Genomic DNA, 22,325 nt, shown 5'->3' with positions numbered 1-22,325 from the left:
CGGAATGAGGTTATGATCAATGACTTCTCATTGATGGTTTGTCTGTCAGGAAATCCCAAATAAATAATGGGTATAGTTCTCATTTTACAAATCTTTTATATATATATATATATGTATATATCTGTTTTCAAATGTTGCTTAATGACTTTTCAGCAAATAAGAAGACAAATGGATTAGTATTCAGGGCATGGCATATTATATTATGTGTTTAGAGACAGAGAGAGGAGGTTGGCAGCTCACCACATACATAACGAAACAGTCTGGCAATATCATTGTATACAGTTGTTACACAGAGGGCCTTAAGGGCTCATACTTTGCTCTTGTCTAACACTGGCACCAACTTGCAATTATTTTCTTGCTACCAGACAGATGAAGTTACCTGTCAACCTCTGGGCAAGCACAAGTGGGCTTTCGTAACATGAATAATTGAGTCAAAAGTAATTTTCTTTGCTTTATGTCAGGCTCTTGTTCCTCATTCAGGGAAAGCCCTGGCAGTGTCAGTGCCCTGCAACTCAAATACAGTTGCAGGGACTCCTCGTGTGTAGCTTGAAGCTCAAAGGATGGGGTGATTTACTTCAAAACAAATTTAATTTCCCCCTGATGCTTGCAATCAGGTCATTATCAGTAGATTCTTGTGCGGTATCCCCTGCTCTTGGAAAGGTGCAGAAAATAGTCTGTTAAAACCTGCTAGACTGGGGAGAGTGATTGCAGTTCTCTTAGCTGCGTGCTTCAGTGCCCAGATTGGCAGAGAGCAGAAAGAACTTCAGCTTTTTGCATGACTTCAGTGTTCTTCTGATTGGCTCCTTATCCTTCAGTTCTTCAGAATAAACACACTGAGGTTTTTTCAGTTCTTTTAGGTGATGTTTTCCAGATCTCTTAATTCCTGTTGCTCTTTTGAATGTCTGTGGTTAATTCATCTTTTTCCTAAAGAGCGGTGCCCAAAAATGTACAGACGACAGGAAAAAAGAGGAGCAAATAGACAATCCATTAACCTCACAGTTCTCCTTCTTTATACATCCACTGTTTCTCTGGCCTTTTCCACAGTGGCATGGAACTAAAGGTGAGTGCTGAGTTCGTGGAGACTCCAGGTCTTAGGAAGAATTGGAGAGCAGCCACTTCCCCCACTCCACACCCTGTGCTTGTGCTGGTGGCTCCTTGTGCCAAAGAGCAGCACTGCACGCTTGTCCCTACCGATCCTCCCTTCCAGAACACTCCTCCAGTTTGCCAAGTTCCTTTGGCAGACTTCCCAGCATACGTGCCATTCTTTCCAGATTCATGTCCTCTGCAATTTAATAAACATACTTTTTACTTCATCATCCAGGTTGATAATGAAAACACTAAACAATGTTGGTTCCTAGGCAGACCCCAAGTATTAACATCTTTCCATTCCTAGAGTGAGCCCACTGAGCCTCCTGGATAGTTTTTTGGCCACTTCTGAACTTGTATCATGCTTGTATCATCAATAATGCTTTTGGCGTGTTTGTGAAAGTGATCTGTCAGAAATTTTACTGAATTCCAGCTCATATCTTGCTTCTCCCCTGAGATAATTTTTTTGTCTGTGTAAAGATTTTTGTTTTTAATAATTCACTCTTGACAAATCCACCTGGGTTGATACTCAATCTGTTTTGGGTTTTTTTTCAGGTGCTTACAAATAATTAATCCTGCTATTCTGGGAATTGAAATCATAATTCAACTCTCTTCCCTTTTTTGCCTTATTAAACTTCTGTCCATTTTTCAATCCTTTGATCCCCTACCTTTTTTTGGGTTATGATACCCCAAAGGGAATCAATGCTAGTTCTTAAGACTGCTGAGCCAGTTCATCAAGTACTTTAGGATGCAGCCCAGGTGGCTGGAAAACATCTGTCTTGTGCTCTCTTGTGCTCTCATCTGATTTCTCTCTATTGAGGCTGAGATATCGCTGTCATTGGCTTTAGCTGCAAGCAGGTGGCTCACACAGCTGCTTTTTCTAGAGGAAGCCAATGCAGAAAGTGCTGTCTCCTAGGCAGGACTGACCCAGTGGAGGACGAGCAGTGCTATGGGAATAGCACGTAGGCGTCTGTTTGTTCTGGTAGTGAGTGTTAGTATTTTCATCAGTGTGTGGTAGGTTCAAAATGACAAATGCCTGCCCAGTGCTCTCTGTGTGTCAAGAGTTTGTTTCTCTCTCAACTGATTTTCCAGAGACAGAGGAGTTTCTTCCTTTCCAGGATTTATGTAGAGGCACTTGCATGACCTGAGAGCTCTGTATGCCACTGTTGCTTATTCCTTATCTGACACGTCCATCTGCAAGACTTTGTGCAGACACACTGCAAACCAGTGGTTACAGTCAGGACTCTGGCCTCAGGATGGAGAGAAGGAAAATGGAAGCATTCTGCTAAAGAGCACAACTGCTGTGGAAGTCAACACATTCCTCAAAAAAATGGGCCGATCTCTGTCCTCTGATGTTTCCTTTGTCTGTGACTGTTGATGGCAGCTGCACGTGTTCATGGTACAGTCACAGGTGGGTAATGAGACCTTCTGAATTCCTTCTGGCACCTGGAGCAGCTTGAACCTGCTGGACCAGAGATTCCAGGCCAGGTACTGGGATCCTTGCTTAGTTCTCTCTTGAGTAAGTGAAATCAAAGGGAGCTTATTGGAGAAAGAGTAAATGAAAGGAGAGTGGCTATTCATTGCTGGGTCAGTGGTCAGATAAGCTTATTCTCCCTGCAGCTGAGAGGGATTTGCTCTGTGTTGTGTTAGTCTTTTGGCAGCACTTGTATACTGAGAAAGGGATAAGTGCTGTGTAGAGAGGAGGATTTTCAGGAGATGCTATAAGGAAAATGAATCAATGTGATGCAGAAGCATTAGCAGAATAGCGATGCAGGGGATTTTATGTGTTACATACAGTCTGGTGCAACAGCCTTCCTGATATCTGTGTGGTGCCTTAGTGCCCTGGGAGACACTGTGTCCAGAAGGAGGAGCAGTGGAATATGGCCATAAGGAAATGTAAAAGCTCAACTGCTTTTTATTTCACACTAAACCAGAAAAATCTGGAAGCAAGTAAAAACTTGAGAGAAGACATTAACCTAGAAAAAGGACAGGTTTGGCTAAATGTTCACTGTCAACAGCAAAACAAATGTAGTCTCCATCACAGAGTTCTGGCTGAGCTGACACTCCAGATTGAAGTCTTGTAGGAGGACAGAGCATAGTGTATCACTAGAGAATGTGGACCTGCCTTTAAGAAAGGGAAGGGTGAGTGAATCCAAGTGACTGAAACGCTGGTAACCTGATTTCAGTCATTTGACAAGCATTGGAATAAACTAAAGGAGAAAATCATAGCACTGGTTGGAGCTAGAAGTAGTATGAGATGGAGAAAGGTGACATGGTTAGCAGAGGGGAGTATTGCACCAGGCTGACCTAGTAAGTCAGTGTCCAAGTGGAAAGGAAGTGGGTTGGAGTCCCAGAGCCTGCAGTTCCATGAACTCATGGCTGTTGCAGACGGGTCACAGATGTGAGCTGTTCGTGCCTCTGTGGTGACTGGTCAGGCTGTGCTTACTTGGAGTCATTGCTGTAAGAGCCTGTGACACTTCCAGGCACCCCTTTGCTGATGAAACAACTGCTGCCAGTGCATCCCCAGAGGGGGATTACTCATGGCCAGTCACTCAGAACAGTTAAACTTTCTCCTGGACTGTTATTTTTGCCAAGAGACATAATCTATATATATTGTAACCCATCCCACTGCTTCCCAGTGCTTGTACCCTCCTGCATCTGCCTGGGTGTTTCAGTGAAAGAAACTCTTTCTGAATACACAAAGTACCAGAGGAATTGCAGAGGGATAGAGGCTTGGTCATATATTGCTTCTTTAAATAATGGTCAAAAGCTGAACGTTTCTCTGTTGCATGGAGAGTAGATGCTTCCTGAAACAAACAGGAATTTACAAGCTCCAGATATGCAAAGCAGCCATCTCAGCCTGGTACTCAGTTCCAGGGTGGTTTCTTGGCTGTCATTAGTGAATTAGAGAGAGCTCTCTGGCTTGCTAGGGCTCACATCCCTGAACATCTGGCACATGGCAATAAAGCAGCCAAGTGAGGGCAAAGGTGCCCCTAGAAATTGGCAGCTCACAAGCTTCCTGCTCATGTGATAATGAGCTGTGGATGACTGCAGTGGGAATCTCTGCAGCCTTTGCCAGGAGGAGTCACTTGTGCAGAAAGCGCCGGTGGCACCTAGAAGTTCTCTTTGATAGTGAAAGTCATAGGAGCAAGTGAGCACCTGCCTGTGAGTGAGGCCAGGCTGGGCTGTGTGTCCCTTTCAGGGACATGTCTCTGACAACTGGCACAAAGCAGTGGTGCCCAACAGCCATCATCCTCCAGCCGTGGGCATGACAATAACCCCTGCTCCTTGTCACAGCCTGTAACTGCTGCTTCAGAGACCTTGGGGATGGGGCACTGGGGAAGGTTTTATTGGGGAACTACATTATTGTATTAACCCAACAGCATACTCCCAGTTGTGGTAGAATGTATGTTATGATACCTTCCTGGCACAATCAGTGAGTGTTGCTGTGCTGAAGCCAAGGCCAGACTGCTGCCAGAACTTGTGCTGTCTGCTGAGCTTTTGTTTAGAGCTCCTCTTCTTCCATCAGTTAATGGCCTTGTCATGCTGCGTGTTTGCTAGGGCATCCTGTGAATGTCACAGCCCTGTAGTTCACTGTGGATTCCTCAGATTATTAAATAGCCTTACCTGTGGGCTGGTTTATATCCTAAAACAAACCTGAGGAGCCATCATGCTTCTCCTGTCATCTTCAGGAAAGCAGTGAGGCTGTGAATCTGTTGTTGCTGTCCCATCCCAAGGAAAGTTTCATTCACATGTCTGTATTTTCAGCTTGTTTGGAACTTCAGACCAGCCCTTGAGCAGGTGGTTTCTCTAGGTCTGCATTAGGGAGGGAGAATCTGCTTTTTCCAATGCTTGCCCATTGCCTTTGGTGACAAATTGAGTGGCCGCTGCTACTGGCAGATTCACTCCAGAGTTTGCTTTTGAATTGCAAATATTTTCTTTCCCTTTTCTCCTGCAAGGGGCTTGTTGCTTTAAATGTCTTGTGTACAGTGGGTCTTTTCAGGTTTTCGTGGATTGTGAGAAAGACATGTGGGATGAGTCTTGGGACAACATTCTGGTTTGGTGGAGCTGTAAACCCACTGTGAGTTTTCTTAATGCATTGTGAATGCAAAGCTTGGTTACAGATTTGTGGTGCCTCATCCTGTGCTGAAACACAGCTGCAGCACATCTGCTTAGAGATGTGCCTGGGTGGGCATTGCCTTGTGTCTCCTGCTCTCCTTGGACTCAGCTGGAAGGGAACAGAAGCTGCTCCATCATAAACAAGAAAAGCTTTTGAACTGAGAAGTCATCTTAAGGGTTGTTTAATTTCTTTCACAAATTTGAGTTTTCACCTAAATAGCTATTTCCAAATAATCCCTTCAGAAGTATAATTTAGGAAGGCATGGCTGGTGAGTAAGGCAGCCAGGCTGCTCAAGGGACATGATGAGGCTTGCAGTGAGGAAGAGGCAAGAAAGCCTTTTCATTGCTGGTTGTCCTGTGGTCCTAGCACATGGTTTAAAAACCATTTCTACCCACAGAGTGTGGGTGAATTCTTGGAGGAATTGTAGCAGGGAACACCCTACCACATCATCAGGGTTGTTCAGTGTCTCAGTCAAGGCGACTGAGCCATGACTAAATGTTGAAGCACAGAAGATGCTTTGTAAAAAGTGAAAACATGAGGCAGACTTTTGTGGTTCCTACCAAATCTCTGACTGAGAAGATGAGGTGGGAGAGTCTCTGTGATGCATTCTGTGGAGAATATGCCATATTCCTTTGCCAGAGAGTAGCTGGAAGTTAGCTTGTCTTTCTGGTATGATTGTTTTGACATCATTGTTTGGGTTTTAAGGTTTTGATCTCTCTGGCTCTGTAGAAGCCTAGTCCATACTGCCTGGGGGGTTGTGCTGCCATGGTCAGGAGCTGTCTCACCCTTGGAGGCATTGGTGGGAATGGCCCAAGGGAACCATGGAAGACTTGCATATGAAAAAAAAAAATCCTTTTCTGTGACTGGCCTAGGAGATCAGAGCAATTTCCATAAGATTTAAGGAGAAGTATAAACACTGGTGCCCTATGAGAGAAGGTAAGCCAGTTTTTTCTAGTCATGGTTAGAAGAAAGGCTGGAAAAAAATGTAGATATGCTATATAAAACATTGTGCCTGTTGACCAAGACAGGGAGAAAAATTTAGTTGTGTATTTTGTGATTTTTAACAAGCTTTCAGGTAGCACTGTGGTGAGGACCATACAGAAACCTCAGGAGGCAAATGACCCAGTTTGCAACGTGGGCCTTGGGGGAGACTTCCTGGCCAGATTCCCAAAGGAAGGTTGTTGGTATGGGAAGTGCAGGCTGGAGCTTGCCCTTCATACATACCTGCCTGCAACAGCGTGATGAGATTAGGCAGGTCACTGCATAGCTGAGAGCTGCTCCTACCCAGGCATGCACAGTGTGTCTGTAAGTGTCAAGCATCAGCTGGTGGCAGGGGCTGCTGCTCTGGTCCCTTTGCAATGTGCCTTCATGGCATTCAGTCTTGCCAGGTGGATGTGTCCTGGACAATAAAACTTGTCCACCTGGACTGGGTAGCCATTAATGTCTACAAGTCTGTAACCATTCACTTAAGCTCATGGGGCAGATGAAGAAATTTTAAAATGGCCATGACCACACTATTTCCTGGATGAAAAAAATCCAGGTGCCAAAAGTTTGCAAAGTGTCTATACTTGTAGGAATGACATCATTGATTACTCAATCTTTAGACAGTTTTTCTTTAAATTAAAATACAAATTATTGGTGTGTCTGCCCTTCTAGTCTTTTCCACACTATGCATGGGTTTTGTACTTTTTTTTTTTGTCCCTTGCTTTCTTTGCTGTTACCTAACCCCAGTCATCCTTACCCTATAGTTTTATTAATGGAGGAGAAGGATTTAGCCATGCTAGGCATCAGCAGTCCTTAAAGAACCTTTATCCCACATCTGCCAAGACATCATCATCTTCATTTCTGGCTCAGTAATCCCAGCTGTAATGTGAAAAGCAGAGAGCTCCAGTCAGATTTTTATTTCTTTAGTTTCTATTCCCGTACATCATTTTTAAATGAAGAGACCCAAACAAGATTTACCCCTGAAAAGACTGTATCATTGCCCTAGTAGGACATCCTTTCTGGGATTGCCTACACATCCTGCTTTATCCTGAGACAATTTCTTCCTAATATTGTCTAATCTCCTGTGATGTCTGTGGCCATACAACTGACACTTGCTGCTGTCTCCTAGATATTTAATCACTCCTTCCTTCTCAACCAAACTCAAAAAAGACGAGCAATTTAGAGTTGCAGCTTTTCCACATTTTGAAAAGTCAGTGTGAGGGCCAGCTGAAGAGCAAGTGCAGATGTCTTGAAAAGGCACCAGGAGGGTGCTCATGTTGCACTCACTCTGTTTGGCAGGCTCTGGCAATATTCAGACACCAGTATTATGCAAATCCCAGTAGGTGCATTTCAAGGTCATGGTGCCTGTAAACTCAGGTTGCCTGCCTTGATGGGAATAGCTGAGCCAATGTAAAGAAGGAAATTCCAAATCTGATGGTGATCTTCATGCAGCACACACAATTCCATAAACAGTAGAGCTAATGAAATTGCCTGATTGCCTGTGGATTTGTGTCGTGCTCCCTTTTGCACCACAGTGCTCTCGGATATCCCCCAACTTTCCCACGGCTTGCATGGCCTCACCTGGCCTCCACCTGGCCTCTCCAGCAGCAAGGTGTGTGTCTGTCCCCCCAGCCATAGGAAGTTCAACCACCAGAGCAGCCCATGCCTGCTGAGGGTATTGCATGGCCCACATGTGCAGCAGATGTTCCTCCAAGCAGCGAATCCAGCGCATGGGAGAAGTGCCAGGACATCGCCAGCAGTGAAACTGAGACATCACCCAGAGGGTGTTGGCTATTCGTGCAACTGCTAGTAGAATAAAGATGTTCTGTGTTAACACTTCAGTAAAGGACTGCAGGAATCATTTGAAGTCTGCAAAGCCTCCCTTAGCCTGAGAGGTTTGAGTTCAATTTATTTAGTTACGGAGTTCAATTTATTCAGCTTATGCATGAGATTTTTGGGGGATTTACTTGTATTCTCTCTCTCTACCTAGAGGGAACATTTTTTCTCACAAGAGTTTTTAATTTTGTAGGAAGAAGTGTATCTGAGCTAGGCAAACGACCAAAAAAGGCAGCACATTTATATCAGTATAAGTATTTTTGCTACATCTGCCCTGCAGGCTTGATGAATTTGCTCTTGATGTCTTGAAATCAAGACTGGATATCTTGGTCAAGTTCCACTCAAACAGTGTGAGAGTAAAGGACTGGAAGGAGAAGTTGCTGATGAAGGAGCACTGCTCCCTGCTATGCAGAATATCCAGAAGGATTTCAGCAGGATTTCTCTCAGCCTCTCAAGCCATGCTGAGGAGAAACAGCAGAATGTGGTGGCTAGAAGCTCAACTAGATAAAATCAGTCTTGACACACATAATTTCCTAGAAATCTGTCCTTACAATTGTCAGATGACATACTTGCAGAAGGGGGCATTGACTGCTGACATCTTTTTTCTGTAATGCAGACTTAATCCAGTATCTGGGAAAAATCTGTGTGCTGGGAACAAAGGATAGGGCTGCACTCACATGTTGCCTTCCCACCCTCCTGTTCTGTGACTCTGGGACCCCCTGTCCTCACTGTCTATGACCCATTTGTTGACTATGGGGAGCAGGGTAGCAAGCCAGTAATACACCTGACAGCTTGTCATGGAAGTGAGTTATTTGCTTTATCCAGTCGTCTGCAAAGGTCACAGCAAATTTTTCTCTTCTTGGGGCACAATTAGCCAGATCTGTCTCTGCATCCAGAGGGAGAAGGCTTTGTGGAGTCTCTGAGGTGAGCAACCTCCAGCATAACAGAATTCCCCAGAAGAGTTCTTTGGAGAGCATTGCAGCACCACAGGATGCTGTAAGTTCACCGGTGTGAGGTATGAAGGCTCACAGAGGAGGGGGAAAACACTGATTTGATTTTGTAAATAAAATCACATGCTTTCTGTCAGTGGCTGAAAAGAGACTCCCCTTTCACAGCTCCAGGAATTTTGCTATCTGCATTTTTTATTTAAAGTGGGGAGGGGGGAGAAAGTCTGAACAGTAAATATTTATCCAAGATGTGTGGTTGTTAATATGATCCAGTCTTCAGTCATTTTGAATGGTGTCACGATGACAGATGTTAATTCAGAAAGGAATAGATTGGACGATTTATGCCTGAAACACATGTGTTCCTTGGCAGGCTCCATGGATTACTTGCATAGTTAGAGCTGTCTGAGCAATTTGTAACATTTGCTCTGCCTCGAAGCACCGAGGGCTCCAGGACAGGGGGTTGACCTTTATCTTCAGTCTGCTGTAATAAACAGAGGTAGCTAAACTCCCCGTGTGCTTTTATCTTCCTAAATTTATCTCTCCCCCTGTGCTCCAGCTGTGTGTGGTGCTTCTGGTTCTACCCAAGAGGAATGGCAATTCTTTCTGCAGGAGAGAAGGATGCTTCTGTGTGTGAATCCCTGACCTCCTTCCCCTCCTGACTGAGCAGCACCCCTGCCTCAACACTCACAGCTATTTAATGCAAACACTTGTCCTGACAACAGAAGTGACAATAGACCAAGCCATGGGAAGGCAGTTAGCAAGAGGGATTCAGGAAATACCTGACTTTTTTTGGTAGTATTTCTATTCTTGCAGTTGTGACTTTGTGCCATGTGTCTGAGGGTGTTTCTTCTCTTCTTAATTAAGACAGGTTTGTAAAACTGTGAGTGTCTTAATTTTTATTTGTTTATTTAGTCAGAGGCGTAAAATTGGAGGAAAATGCCCAAATTGCTGGGTGCACAAGAGCTTGGTAGGTCTACCTGGAAGTTTCTGTCATCTTGACCGTCTCCTGTATTCTGACAATTTTTGATTATATGATCTTTGCCCACAATTGACAAGGACAGAGAATACAGAGCCTGGCCCAAGCAATCAGCACTTCTGCTATTTGGAAAGAAACTCTTTAAATATAAATGTTCTGGTTTGATTATGGTTTATTTAAATGCAAATCTTTTAAGAATATTAAATAATCTTACTTAAAAATTCTTCTTCTGTAAAACACTAATTATTAATGCAAGTCTAGAAAACAAAGTAGGGCAGGAGCTTCCTGGCATCTTCCCAGTTTCTTGTTATTTTGACCTCTCTGCCTTCTCCTCTTAGAGGAGGCTGAATAATTTGTATATATTCTATATGAACACTCCGTGAATATACAAATGATTTGGCTTCTCATTTCAGCAAGGATGCCAAAATAGGAGAAGACAGATTTTCTGTGTACTCTTGCTGTAAAAACAATGTAAAAATTTCCCTGGAGTCTCACTTTGAGATAACTTCAGAAAGCAATGAGGGCTTTTAGGCCATAATTCTTCCTGTGGTGATCCTTTAGCTTTTTTTGTTGTAATGTGCCAAGAATTTCGTCTAAATATGTGTTGTTTAATGAGTTGCTGCTTGTATTCAAACTCGTGAACCAGTTCAGCTCCCCAAAAAAGACCTTGCTGATGGATGTCCTGGGATGCCCTTGTGCTTTGTCACCCAAGGCTGCAAAGACAGCTTTTTGAAATTTTTTTAAATTTTTTTCTTCTGAGCAGGCATATGGTTGTAAGTGGAGCAGGTAGCTGAGCTTGTAGTTGGGATCATGGTTGGGATCACCTCATATTTTCTGTTATAAGTGATGGGGAAAATGCTTTATCATTTTTACACTGGCATCTTTGAGCTGATGTTTTCTGTGCCACATGTTTGGCACAGCCAGAAAGTTCAGCTGAAATTACTCAGCTTTCTCAAGATGAGGCCACTGAAAATGTACAATTGTATCATTGTTAAAAAAAACAATTAAAAAAAATCTCCCACTCTATTTTGCAGAGGTTGTCCAGTTCTTCAGCCTGGTGTGGCTCCTGCTGTTCTGTGAAATCCCAGGGTTTGGACTGATGTTCCATGGGGGCTGTTAGGTGCTGCAGTCCTACTGTGGATCCCCTGTCCTGCCTGTCAGGTGTCCTCCCACAGTTACTTGGGATGCAATATCTCCAGGGATGTACGAACCAAGTAGGATTTTCTCATCAGTCACTTCTCCACAAAGAGTTTGGGGCAAGGGCAGCAGACCAGGGAGCAGGGAACATCTCCTGGGCTCTCAGGACCCCCTTTTCCTCCTCCCTGCCTTCTAGGCAATGGGAAGGAGCAGTATCCTGGTCTGGGACGTGGCAAGAGCAGGAGTGATGAGGACAGCAAAGAAAGGAAGGATTTATAACTGTCAGGAAATGCCTAAAACACTGGCACTTTAAGACTTTTTAAAGTGCTGTATGATTATAGAAATCAAGCTGCCAAAAGTTAAAAAAAGCAAAAAAATAATATTGAATTACCATTTTCAATGTTAATTCAGTTCTCCTGTGCAGATGTTATCCTTAATTGCTTAATTATATCCTGGCTTGCTTAGAGCACAGCTGTCTGTCTAGTGGAGAGGGAAGACTGTGATTTGGACTAATTTCTGTAATGTGAGGCATTCAGCTTTGTATGAGTAGTTGTAGGAGCTGCAGAACACGTGGATAGCAGAGAGGAAATGCAATGTGGAAGATTGGTCTCCTGGTTATAGAAACTGAGGGTTCCTCTTGAGGAGATGTTAAACACACAAAGTATTGCAGAGATGCTCTAAATGTGAAAGTATGGTTTGTAAAACCCTTAGATACATGGTGATATAAGAAAAATCTTGTGGGAAGGTTGGAAAGTCAGTGTTCTCAACAGCAATCCTGAACTGAAATTACAAGACAGTCTTACTTCAGCAATTACTAATACATGGATCTGACCCTTTCAGCCCTGGTATCCTTTTAATGTTATATGAGTATGACATTTAATAAACTATGTCATAAAAATAGTAACAAAGTAAAGGAGCTGGTCCCTTATGGGAATAAAACACCCTCTGTAATGTATATAATGATGATAAAGGGCCTGTTCTTCTTCAGGATTTTTCTGAAACTCTACTACTTTAGATATTTTTCCATTGTGGGCTAATTATTCAGACACAAAAACCCACAAAGCAAACATAAGTTATCTAAATCTATTCCTTTCACTAAAAGCTTGCATGTTTCCTAAGACATCTCAGAACAGGAATATTTCTTCAAATTTTGGCTCAAAATCCAGGTTGCATTTTGCACAAAAGGGTCTGTAGGACAGTCTATCCATCACCCTGTTGTACACAGAAGACACATCTACAGACACACCATATGTGAGCCATCATTTATGCTTCAACTTCTGAAACAGCATTCATCAGAAAAATCTTCAGTTTTTCTGCAGCTCCTCTGACATGTTCCAAGTTCCACTTTCTTCACAGGACAATCTCTTTTTTGATGGCATTTTGTTATCTTACAACTGTGAACTACATTTTGCTCTCAGTTACATGGATAAAACCATAAGAATACTTTTTTTTTAAGAGGAATTCCTTTTCATTTACAACATGTCATAAAAATAGCTTTGCTCTCCTGACTCCTTAGAGCTGGTCTTGGCCTTGTGCTGTTTAATCCTGAGAATCAGAAGACAGCAGCTGGTATTAGACCAGCCACACAGGAGGCCCAGGTGTCTGTATTTGGGTTAGCTGTGGCACTCAGTTATGGAGGTGAAATGAAGCTGGAAATTCAGTAGGCCTATTTGAATATGCTTTATAATATAATAATATATAATATAATATAATATAATATAATAATTTGAATATGCTTTATAATTCACAATATATGTTTGCAGGTAAACAGGGCAGAAACTTCCTGGCATCCATGGGAGTGAGCACATTGCTGAGTTACAGCAAACTGGTGTGTGACACACCAGTGCCACCCTCATGTCCCAGGTGGATTTTGTCACCACTGGAGCTGCTGCATTCTGAGCTGGAATCTGTGCATGGGACAGCCTCCAGTTTCGTGTGTAGCCAGGGTGCTGTGTAAGTTACATGTCTGGCACAGTGTTTAAAGTTTGCAGCTGCTGCTTGGAATACATTTCCTTTCTCTTGTGGTTTTTGACTTGGTTATCCTGCTTAAAGAAACTTATCTCTAGCCAATGTAGTGAGCTATTAGCTCAGCTCTATCAACAAAGAAAATACTGTTGCTTAAAAAAGAAAAAAAAGCTCTAGTAGTGCCATGTTTTGAGGTACTTTTGTCTCCATTAGTAAAAACATTAGTAAAAACTAAAGTTGTGGCCTTTATAACGTGTCAGGAGTTCTTTTAGTGCTGGGAGGCAGTTGGCAGAGGGAGCACAGACAGGGGAATGGCCTGGTAAATTACAGCCAGCTGATTTTAGACTTGGGCAGGGGGAGGATGCCTCAGGAGAAGAAACAAAACTGGTTTTGTTCAGCATCTCTTTTGACAGCTGAACCAAGAGAAGATGAGGGAAAGGCTTGAACAATGCTCCTACTTCAGGCAGAGTAAGAGCTTTTCAGTGGGGCAGATAAGAGTGGAACTAGTCTCTAGAGCATTTCTGGGCTCTAGAAACTGCAGATAGGTTCATTCAGAATGAATGCTGGCCGTCAGAGCCATGTGCAGAGGATGGTGAGGGGTTCTCCATAGCTCTGAGAAAGTTGGGTAAATATGTTTGAAGTGTGGGCCAGTGGGTCTGGCAATTGACCATTAACCCAGACTGCAGGCTCTCAGCACCTCTGTTCTTGTTGCTAAAAATTCCTTGTTGCTTTGATAATCAGTGCAAATGATGCAACTTCATTTATATTACCACTTGCAGAAGAGCATTTTCTAGGCCTCTGTGTCTACTTGACCGCTGAGAAATGCAGCGCTGGCTGATAAGATGGTTATTTTCTAGTGGAAACACACCTTCACATCTAATCCAGTCATGCCTGAGCAGAAACCTTTCAAAAGCCTCTGCAGATGGATTGCAGTGGTTTTGCTGTACCTTGTTTGTGACAGTGAGAGCTTGTGGATGATGGGTAGGGAATAAACCACATTCCAGCCTCGGTGGGGGCAGAGATTCCAATTAGCAATGTGCTCACAGGCACCGTGAGGTCTTGTGACTGGTGCATCATCTCTTGACTTTTTTTTTTTGCCTCATGTCCTTCTTCCTCTCCATTTCTGGTGTTAGCAGAGTTCAAAAGAGTAGTAATCTCTGTTTACCACAGACTCCCTCTCCAGTCTCTTTGTTTGGTTGCTCTGCAGCAAAGTGTTGCATACTCAGACTTCATGCTGCATGTAGGTGACCTTTGCAATCTTCCTGTCCCCTTCCCATCAGAGCTAGAATCACCAATGAGCTATTGTGCTCAGAAATCCAGTAGTGTCACAGAGGCAGCATCTGTATCATCTGGATGCAATGGCATTACCTCTCTTTTTGCTCAGTATATTAGAAATGTTGTTATTGTGGGAGACTCAGCCTGCTTCTAGTGGTTTGTATTTTCCACTGAGGTGCTTCTTGGCTACGGCTCTGAGTTTCCATATCTTATTTTAGACAGTGTTGTGGTTTGCCTTGGTAAATCTGAGAACAGGAGATGGAAAACTGAATGGAGACAAAAATTAGTTTACAGCTGGCTGTGCCTACTAGCCTTCAGTATTCTGCAAATGGACAGAATGAGGGATTGCAGCTGGATTGTCTTGTCCCTGGAGCTATTTGGTGAGCCCTGCCACTTTTTATCCCTTCCTCCTAATCTGCTGTCTTTGGTCTGTTATGTCTGTACCAGTTTATTCCTGGAGTGGTGTCTATAGAGGTGGTGTCTCTTTCTGCCTCTCTTGCTGGGTAAGAACTGTACAAGAGACTGGCTTGAAAGCCCTGGCCTATCTAAATTCTTTTGTACTTTTAAAATACTTTCCTCTAAAGCCTTTAGTGATGCTCTTGCAATGATACAATTTTGAAAACATTCCAAGATCTCTTAAAAATGGCCCTCCTAGGCTTGTTCTTCAGTCATGTTCTCCTGTTTGCCTGTTTGTGATGCTTGTTTCTTTATGCTTGTGTCATGTAAGCTTCTTTTAGCAGCCTTTGGCACTGTGAACACTGATCTGTGCCTGGGACTCCGGGTGCACAGTAATTACCAACAAGTAATAACAGCAGAATCTTAACACAAGGATACACAATTCCCAGCCTGTTCCTTCTGGTTTCCACCTCGGTACCAGGAGGTGATGAGGCACTGCAAGAACATTGCCTAAGCAGTTTTCAGACTCATTTTCTGACTGTTTATCATTGTGTTGATTGGAACAGGAGTTATTTAATTGTGACGAGCCCACCCTAAAGCACTGCAGGTTTACCCACTGCAGCAAACAGCAGAGGATGCCCCAACCTCCAGCTGCGAGTCTGAGCTGCCGAATCTGGCAGGAAAAGCGTGCCCTCCCTCCTAATGCCTGCTGCTCCTCGGGTCTCCTGCCAGCCAAAAAAAGGGACAGCGTTCCCCGACGGGAAGTAATTGCTTTGGAAACCTCTCTGAACATCTGGGTCCCATCAGGCTGAGCATGCAGTGGCGCGGAGCCTCGGCAGGGGCTGCGCCGGGAGCAGCCCGGGGCTCGCAGGGCTGGTGCTGCGCTCTGCAGCCTGCCCGGGACAAGCTGCTCAACAAAACCACAGAGCTGAGAAGGGAGCTCAGGGCTACGGGGCTTGGAGAGCCAAACCACAAGGCTGGGATTTCAGTCATTATAAGCCAGGAAAACAGTTTTGGTTCTTTAGCGCTGCACGGGGCTTTGCCTGCTCTATAGGTGAAGTGAGAGCTGCCTGCTGAGACTCCGTGTTCCTCCCTATAACTGTTTGATAAACTACCGCGGGAAAGTGCACCAAAATGAGACTCCCCCAGGTGTCCTTCAAAACTAATCTCAGGGGACCTGCCCAGTGAAGTTACACAGAGCAAACAGAAGTGAGACAGAAGGAACAGAAGAGCAATTTCAGAGCAGTGTAATAGCTGAATGAAATGCTTAGGGAAATAGTCATGAAGAACAACAGGAGGAACAGCTAAATAGAAGGGAGTAAAGCAGACTGGTTGTATTTCCAGCTAGGGATAAGGGAGTAAAGCAGACTGGTTGTATTTCCAGTGAGGGATACAACCAGATTTATTTTGCACTGGCATTGAACTAGCTGGGAGGAGCCCAGGTGGTCCTCGTGGTTAACACAGTGCTGGGTAGATGGACAGCAGTGGTATGTCTGGTTATTTCAGCTTCAGCAGCAGCAAGGAATAAAACTCTCCAATGTTTATAACTTTTTTTCTCTTCTATTTAGTGTTTTACGTGTAATGTAAAAGCCATATAAAACCTACTTAAACCCCAGAACTTATGTAGAATCTCCTATGGAGTGTATGTCCAAACAAAAGGCATCTTCTGTCCACTTTAAATAGCTTGCAGATCTTTGGCTTGAATTGTTCACAAAATTTGGGCAATGCCATATTTAGAGGTGTATGTGAAGTCGTAATTGAACTTATAAATTTATTTTAGTTTCAAGGTCACACACTATTTTTCCAGGGTGTGCCTGCTTAAGCCCATGATAAGATGGTTTCACTGAATGAGTAGCTGTTCGTGATTTTGCTTATCATCTTCATTTTTGTGAGACCTGGAGCATGCTTAATACAAGTGGAGTCTGTGACCCCTTTTTATTTTTCCCCCTCCTTTCCTGGAACTGAAAGGCCTCTACTTTACGTGTGCCCTTAGGAAATTCCAAAGGTTTAATATTTATCCAATTTTTAATGAATTTTCACAAGGAGGCAAAACCCAGCTGGCGTACCAAATCCCTCAAATCCCTTGGTCAAATGGATGTTATACTTATTAATATTTGTAAAGAGGTTCCTTTCTGGTTTTTTTTAAATGCTGGGATCACTCAGTGGCTGAAAATGCCTTCTTATAACGGAAAGTGTTAGACTACTTTGACACCAGGCATTCTTTCTAATTCTACTATGATGAAAGAACGTGAGTGATAATTAAGAATTTTTTCCATTTAGGGTCCCAAGGGCACTTGGCCATTGATGAAATGGGAACTTAAACCTTAGGATGTTTGCCCTGGTTGTCAAAAGTGTATTATGTTTGGGCAGTTTTGAGGGGGCACAGATAGCAATGGGATGTGGCTTTCCCAGAGTGTTGGTTTGGATGACAGTGTGCACCCTCCTCAGGTTAGCTCTGTTAATGCCTTTTGTAGCACGGGCCATCTGCCAAAGTTTCAGTTTCAGGGTATGAAATTCAGCAGCTAAAGATATCCATGAGATTGTTCCATAAAAACCACTCTAAGGTGTTTAGCAACACGTGGTGTGAGAGTTCACAGGAGCTGAGCACAGGACAGGCTGTGTGAAATGCAGCAGGCATTGGCTGAGGCAGAATTCCAGTCTGTAATTACAGGGGTGATCACTACTGGGCAGAGAAAGCTCCTGAGGATTTTGCAGTGGATAATCAACATTTTCATCAGTGCCTTGAGAGCAGCTGTAAAGTCACTGCTAAGCTGCAAGCAACCCAAAACTGGTGTATATAATGAACTCCAGAGTGTGTCCTTTCTATGTTGTGTAGTGTCTGTTTCTTGTCATGGAGATGTCAGGGAAGATGGCTCAATACTTGGAGGAGGTGTCCAGTCAGATTATCCTACCCAAGAAGCTGGTCAGCAGATTAAAATTCCTTCCATCCTCCCTGTGCCTCGCTCTGAATTAACCCAAACAGAAGTGAAACGTTGGAACACAATTGCTCCCTAAGTCCTGTGAACACAGAGCCTCTGGTTATTTTGGGGACACTCTGTGCTGTGCCTGCTGACACCTGGAAAGGTGTCAATGATGGGAAGCAATGATGCAAAGCCATCAGTGAGCAAGGATGGGAAGCCATGTGGCAGAGTGGCACCAGCCCCTCTCCAGGCAAGGCTGTCTAGGAGTGCAGCACACATCATGGCCACTGTTCTTCCATACGTGCAGAGTGAAAACTTGAATTGGGTAAAAATAATAGACATACTTAGTTCTCTTCTCCCTTGTACTGTGAACATTCGTGACTGTTCACAAGACAAGATGATACCCCTATAAGCTCACAGCTTAATTCACATAAAACCTAAAAGGGGAGGACAAATATAGGATAAAGTGGGAATACCTGGCCTGTCTGTCTCCCTTGCAGCTGGTATCCAGACTGGCTTAACTGCATCAGTCCATGCTGCTGCCACCTCTCCAAGAGACACAGGAGACACAGGTCCCCTACAGTGTCATACTACTGCCCTGTGGCAGTGAGCAGAGACAATGGAAACTGCTGCACTAATATTTTAAAAATAAAATAATAGAAATCTGCTATATTTTGTAAATAATTCTGTTTGTTGATTTATCTTTCTTTTTCCTTTTTGTTTCTGTTTTTGTTTTTGTTACCAGAGTGCCTCTGATGGCTTTTGGAAGTCAGTGGCAACCCGTGTCCCCAGGGAGCCTCATGAGATCCGTATCCTGAATCCCTACTTCATCCAGGAGGCAGCTTTCAGCTTCATCGGACTGCCTTTCAACAACGGCCTGATGGGCAGAGGGGTAGGTACAAAGCAAAGGGAGCAAAACCTCACAGAAGGATGTGAGACCAAGCAGCACAGGAGGCTTACACTGTTCTTATTTTTCCTTTGGTTCTCCGTTGTTGGACATTGAAAGGGAGGGACTTTGACTCTGTTACAGTGACAGCTCTCAGACTCCTTCAGACCCAGGAAAGAACCTTCCTGATCCAAGGATTTTGGAGGGATCATCAGCACTTCAGCAGTGCCTTGAAAGCCACTGTGAAGTTGCATCCCAGGCCAGTAGTAGAAGAGGGTAAAGGTTTGCTTTATGAGGCCTTTGGTAAGAAATTCTGGTCTTATCCCAACAAGTTTTATATGTAAAAGCTCACAAAAGAAAACAATGCAAACCACAGTTTTAGCTCATGTTTATTAACAAAATTCCTTAATGATAATTCTCATACCTCTCACCCCCAGTGCAGCTTTTTGGAGTGTTAGTGTTGGAGTAGGTGGTGACTTGGGTTTTCTGGATTATCTCACATTGCAACACTGTCCTCAGAACCTATTTATATTTGCTCTACGTAATATATCAACCATTAGAGTAAGTATTACTTGGGTGGGTAAATTGCTCATGTACACATGTGATATAGTTGTTGATAGAGACCACACGTGACATTTTTGGGCACATTAGCACAGCTGACAAACCCAGAGAGAAGCACTTTTGCTGGACAAAGTCTGCTTGGTCTGCCCCTGGCATTGTCCTTCCATTGCTATCAGTGCAGGAGATTTGCTGTGTCACAGCAGGGATTTGGACTAGACAGAATAGTGCCTCATCTGCCATGCTCAAATAATTATGTCATGAAGGCTTCTGGGATATTAGAGACTTTTGTTTTGTGCACGTCAGATGGGTGGATGCCTCAAGATAAGACATTTCCTTCATGAAATGCAAAATGCAAGATATGCAGACAGATTTGGCCACATGGAATGGGCCTTTTGAAAAATGCACTGCTGTGTACAGAAGCTGTCATGGGATTCTGGGAACTGTGGATTTTTATTCTGTGCACTGAAGGTATCTTATTGCAAATATTCCAGTCAGCTAGGAATTAACTTGCTTCATCTCTCTGCATTCTCCAGAACTTACCCTTAGAACAATGTGGTCTTGATGTGTCTTCCAGAAAATCAGGAATGCTATCCCAATAAAGGACAAAAATCATCATACTTTATTTTTTTCCAATTTATTTTTCTTTTTAGACACGTTATTTTAATACACAAGTTATTACTTGAACTGAAAGGAGAAGAGAGAATCCGGAAATGAGAATGCTGTGAACTGAAGTTTATGAGGTTTTGATAGGTTGTTTAACACACATCAGATTGGGAAATGAAGGCATCTTAATTGAAACCTGATGTTTCACTTCACGAAAGTCTATTTGAGCATTTAAGAATAGTTTATGGTTCTTTAAGGCAAGCAGTGTTTGCCTGTGACCCCTAGCAGACTGTGTGAATTGCAGTTTATTCCTCCAGACGGGACAACAGGAGCTCTGCAGGTGCCTGTGTGGGGCTGAGATGTCAGCGTAGCCTGGGCGGTCTGTGCAAGGACCCTGATACAGGGATTCTGCCAGAGCTTAAAAACAGAGAGAGTGTTTCTGCCCTGTGGCTACAATTTTACTGCAAACATCAGCTATGGACTGCTGTCCTGGAACTGCTGGGGCTTCGCACTCGAGTGAATTCTGCTGCATCACTGCGAAGTTTAGAGCTTTGTAAGTGCAAAGGCTCCAACAGGAGCTATTGCTGTCAGGGTAAAGAGGGAAGAGTCTGAGTAAGGCCCTGGTGATACAAATTTGCTACCTGTTTTGCTCAGATTTTGAACGGGAGGAGTGGAAATCAGAGCCTGTAGACCAAGAATCCAGCTCTCACTGAATATTTGTGAGTGATCCAGTCAGACAAGTGGGGCAGCAAGGAGGATTGTTCCACATCTGTGTGACCCAGCAGCTGCACGGCTGCTTGGGTTTGGGGTTGTGCTTTAGCCATGAGAGATAGCCTGGAAAACTACTCAAAAGAGAAGCGTATGAGCATGGAAAGGGAAGATGCTGAGCACTAGGAAGCAGAAGCACAGCAAGCAGTGTATGCAGAGTTTCTCCTGGGAGCTGGGGCTGGAGGCAGACGGGTGTCCCCGTGCTGCAGTGGGCTGGGCTGGGCTGGGCTGGGCAGGCTGCACACTGCAGGATCAAGGCTGGGGTTGCCTTCGTCATCAAGGCCAACACAAAATCCTCATAAAGAGCAGTAATATTCCACTCTCCTTTGGTTCTGATGCCTAAATAAACTTCAGTGCTTCTCTTGCACACCACATATGGTAACAATGTGCTGCCAATTAACTTTGTAATTTGGGGGCTTTTCCAGCATGGTTGAGTTGAGCTAGTAAAATAGTTTGGGGTTGATCTCAAAGCGTTTTTCCCAGGATTCAATAAAGGGTGAATGTAGTGACATCCTCTGCTTTGATAATATAATTTGGGCCAGATGATCCTGGAGTATAGTAATGGGGAACAACTCAGATGTGCATTTTGATTGCACTCATGGCAGTGGTAGCCCAAAGCCTCAGCAAGGAGCAAAACTCACACCCACAATGAATAGTGACTTCTCTCTGTGACTGGTAAAGCTTTTTAGAAGTTGTCTTCAGTCCTACTGAAGTCTTAAGAGTAGGAGAGCTGTTCCATACTGTATGTGGACTTCTCTTTCTTGGGATAAGCTGATCATAAAGAACAAACTTTGGGCTCCTAGCAATGTCTGAGGAAAATAATTGTTAATGCCTGAAGATGGTTTAGCACAAAAAAAAAAATCTAGTAAAGATCCTCTCTCTGATTAAAGAATTCTGTTAATGCATGGGTGCAGGGTTGGCTTTCTCACTAGCCAAATGTGATTTTTCTTCAGGGGGAAGTTCTGTTTGTACAGATCTTTGGGGTTTGAAACCAGACATCACTGGTATTGCAGCTGGTGGTTCAAGCTTGCAATAGCACCCCTTACACTGCAGGCAGTTTACTGGGGACAAGCACGAGCATCAGCTCAGAGGTGTCACTGCTGTGGTGCCTTTGGCTGTGTAGTGAATTGTCCTGTCCAGCCAGTAGCCCTCAGAGCCATGGGAGCAGCACCACCTGAGCCTGGTGTGAGGCAGAAAGGAGAACACTTCAGGTGACGTAAATTATCAGAAGGAGGACAGAGTCACAGAGTCTGAGGACTCCAGTGCAGACTGCAATGTTTGTTTCTCTCTGTGTGCTGGTGCTGTGCATCCATGGATCTGTTTATGAATTAACCCAACTCTGTAAGCCTTTTGTTTGTTCATGTACTGGAAATGGTTGAATATATAAACTAAAAAAAATAAAGCATCCTTCTTTGGACTTCACCCAGCCTCAGCACTAAGCTGCTGAAGGAGGAGCCATGTGCAGGAGGTGTTACCAGGCTGATTCAGGCACCCAGCCATGGATTAGCACCTCTGCAGGGTGCTGACATCTCCGGGATTAACCTCTGATGCTGGAGTGTTAGCACATCCTGGCCACGGCTTCTCGTAGCTCTTAGATGGTTTTTCCTGTGGGCAGGCAGCCTTTCTGGTGGTGCCAGCAGGAATCCTTTGCTCCTTAGGCAATTTTCAGCTCCCTTGTCTCATCATCATGACCTTTTCTCTCATGAGTTGCCCAGGTGTCAGCAAACTTTGTCTCCTGGGCTGTTCTTACTGGACTGTGACTTTGTCAAGGCCGTGTCTTGGAACCTGTTGGGTCTTTGTGGAGTAGAAGAGAGGTGGGGATGGCAGGAGCAGAACAGTCTTCCACTTAGTCCTATCCAGTTAT

At 43.9% G+C, this 22,325-nt stretch overlaps 1 protein-coding gene across 8 annotated transcripts in view; it reads left to right on the top strand.

Moving 5' to 3' along the window:
* The window catches only part of ST3GAL3 (ST3 beta-galactoside alpha-2,3-sialyltransferase 3), a 171,256-nt gene that overhangs the window by 126,130 nt on the left and 22,801 nt on the right, over positions 1-22,325 (top strand). For all 8 annotated transcript variants that reach the window (XR_007778204.1, XM_030226393.2, XM_050977790.1 and 5 more), the window contains one exon: positions 18,389-18,535. Coding sequence is in view for 7 of the 8 variants with exons in the window: in XM_030226393.2 (XP_030082253.1) it covers positions 18,389-18,535 (147 nt within the window). In the remaining variant the exon portion in view is untranslated. The remainder of the gene's footprint in view (positions 1-18,388; positions 18,536-22,325) is intronic.

The sequence above is a fragment of the Serinus canaria genome, chromosome 8, assembly GCF_022539315.1.
Source record: "Serinus canaria isolate serCan28SL12 chromosome 8, serCan2020, whole genome shotgun sequence".
Taxonomy (NCBI): domain Eukaryota; kingdom Metazoa; phylum Chordata; class Aves; order Passeriformes; family Fringillidae; genus Serinus; species Serinus canaria.
This window is presented reverse-complemented; position numbering and strand designations above follow the sequence as displayed.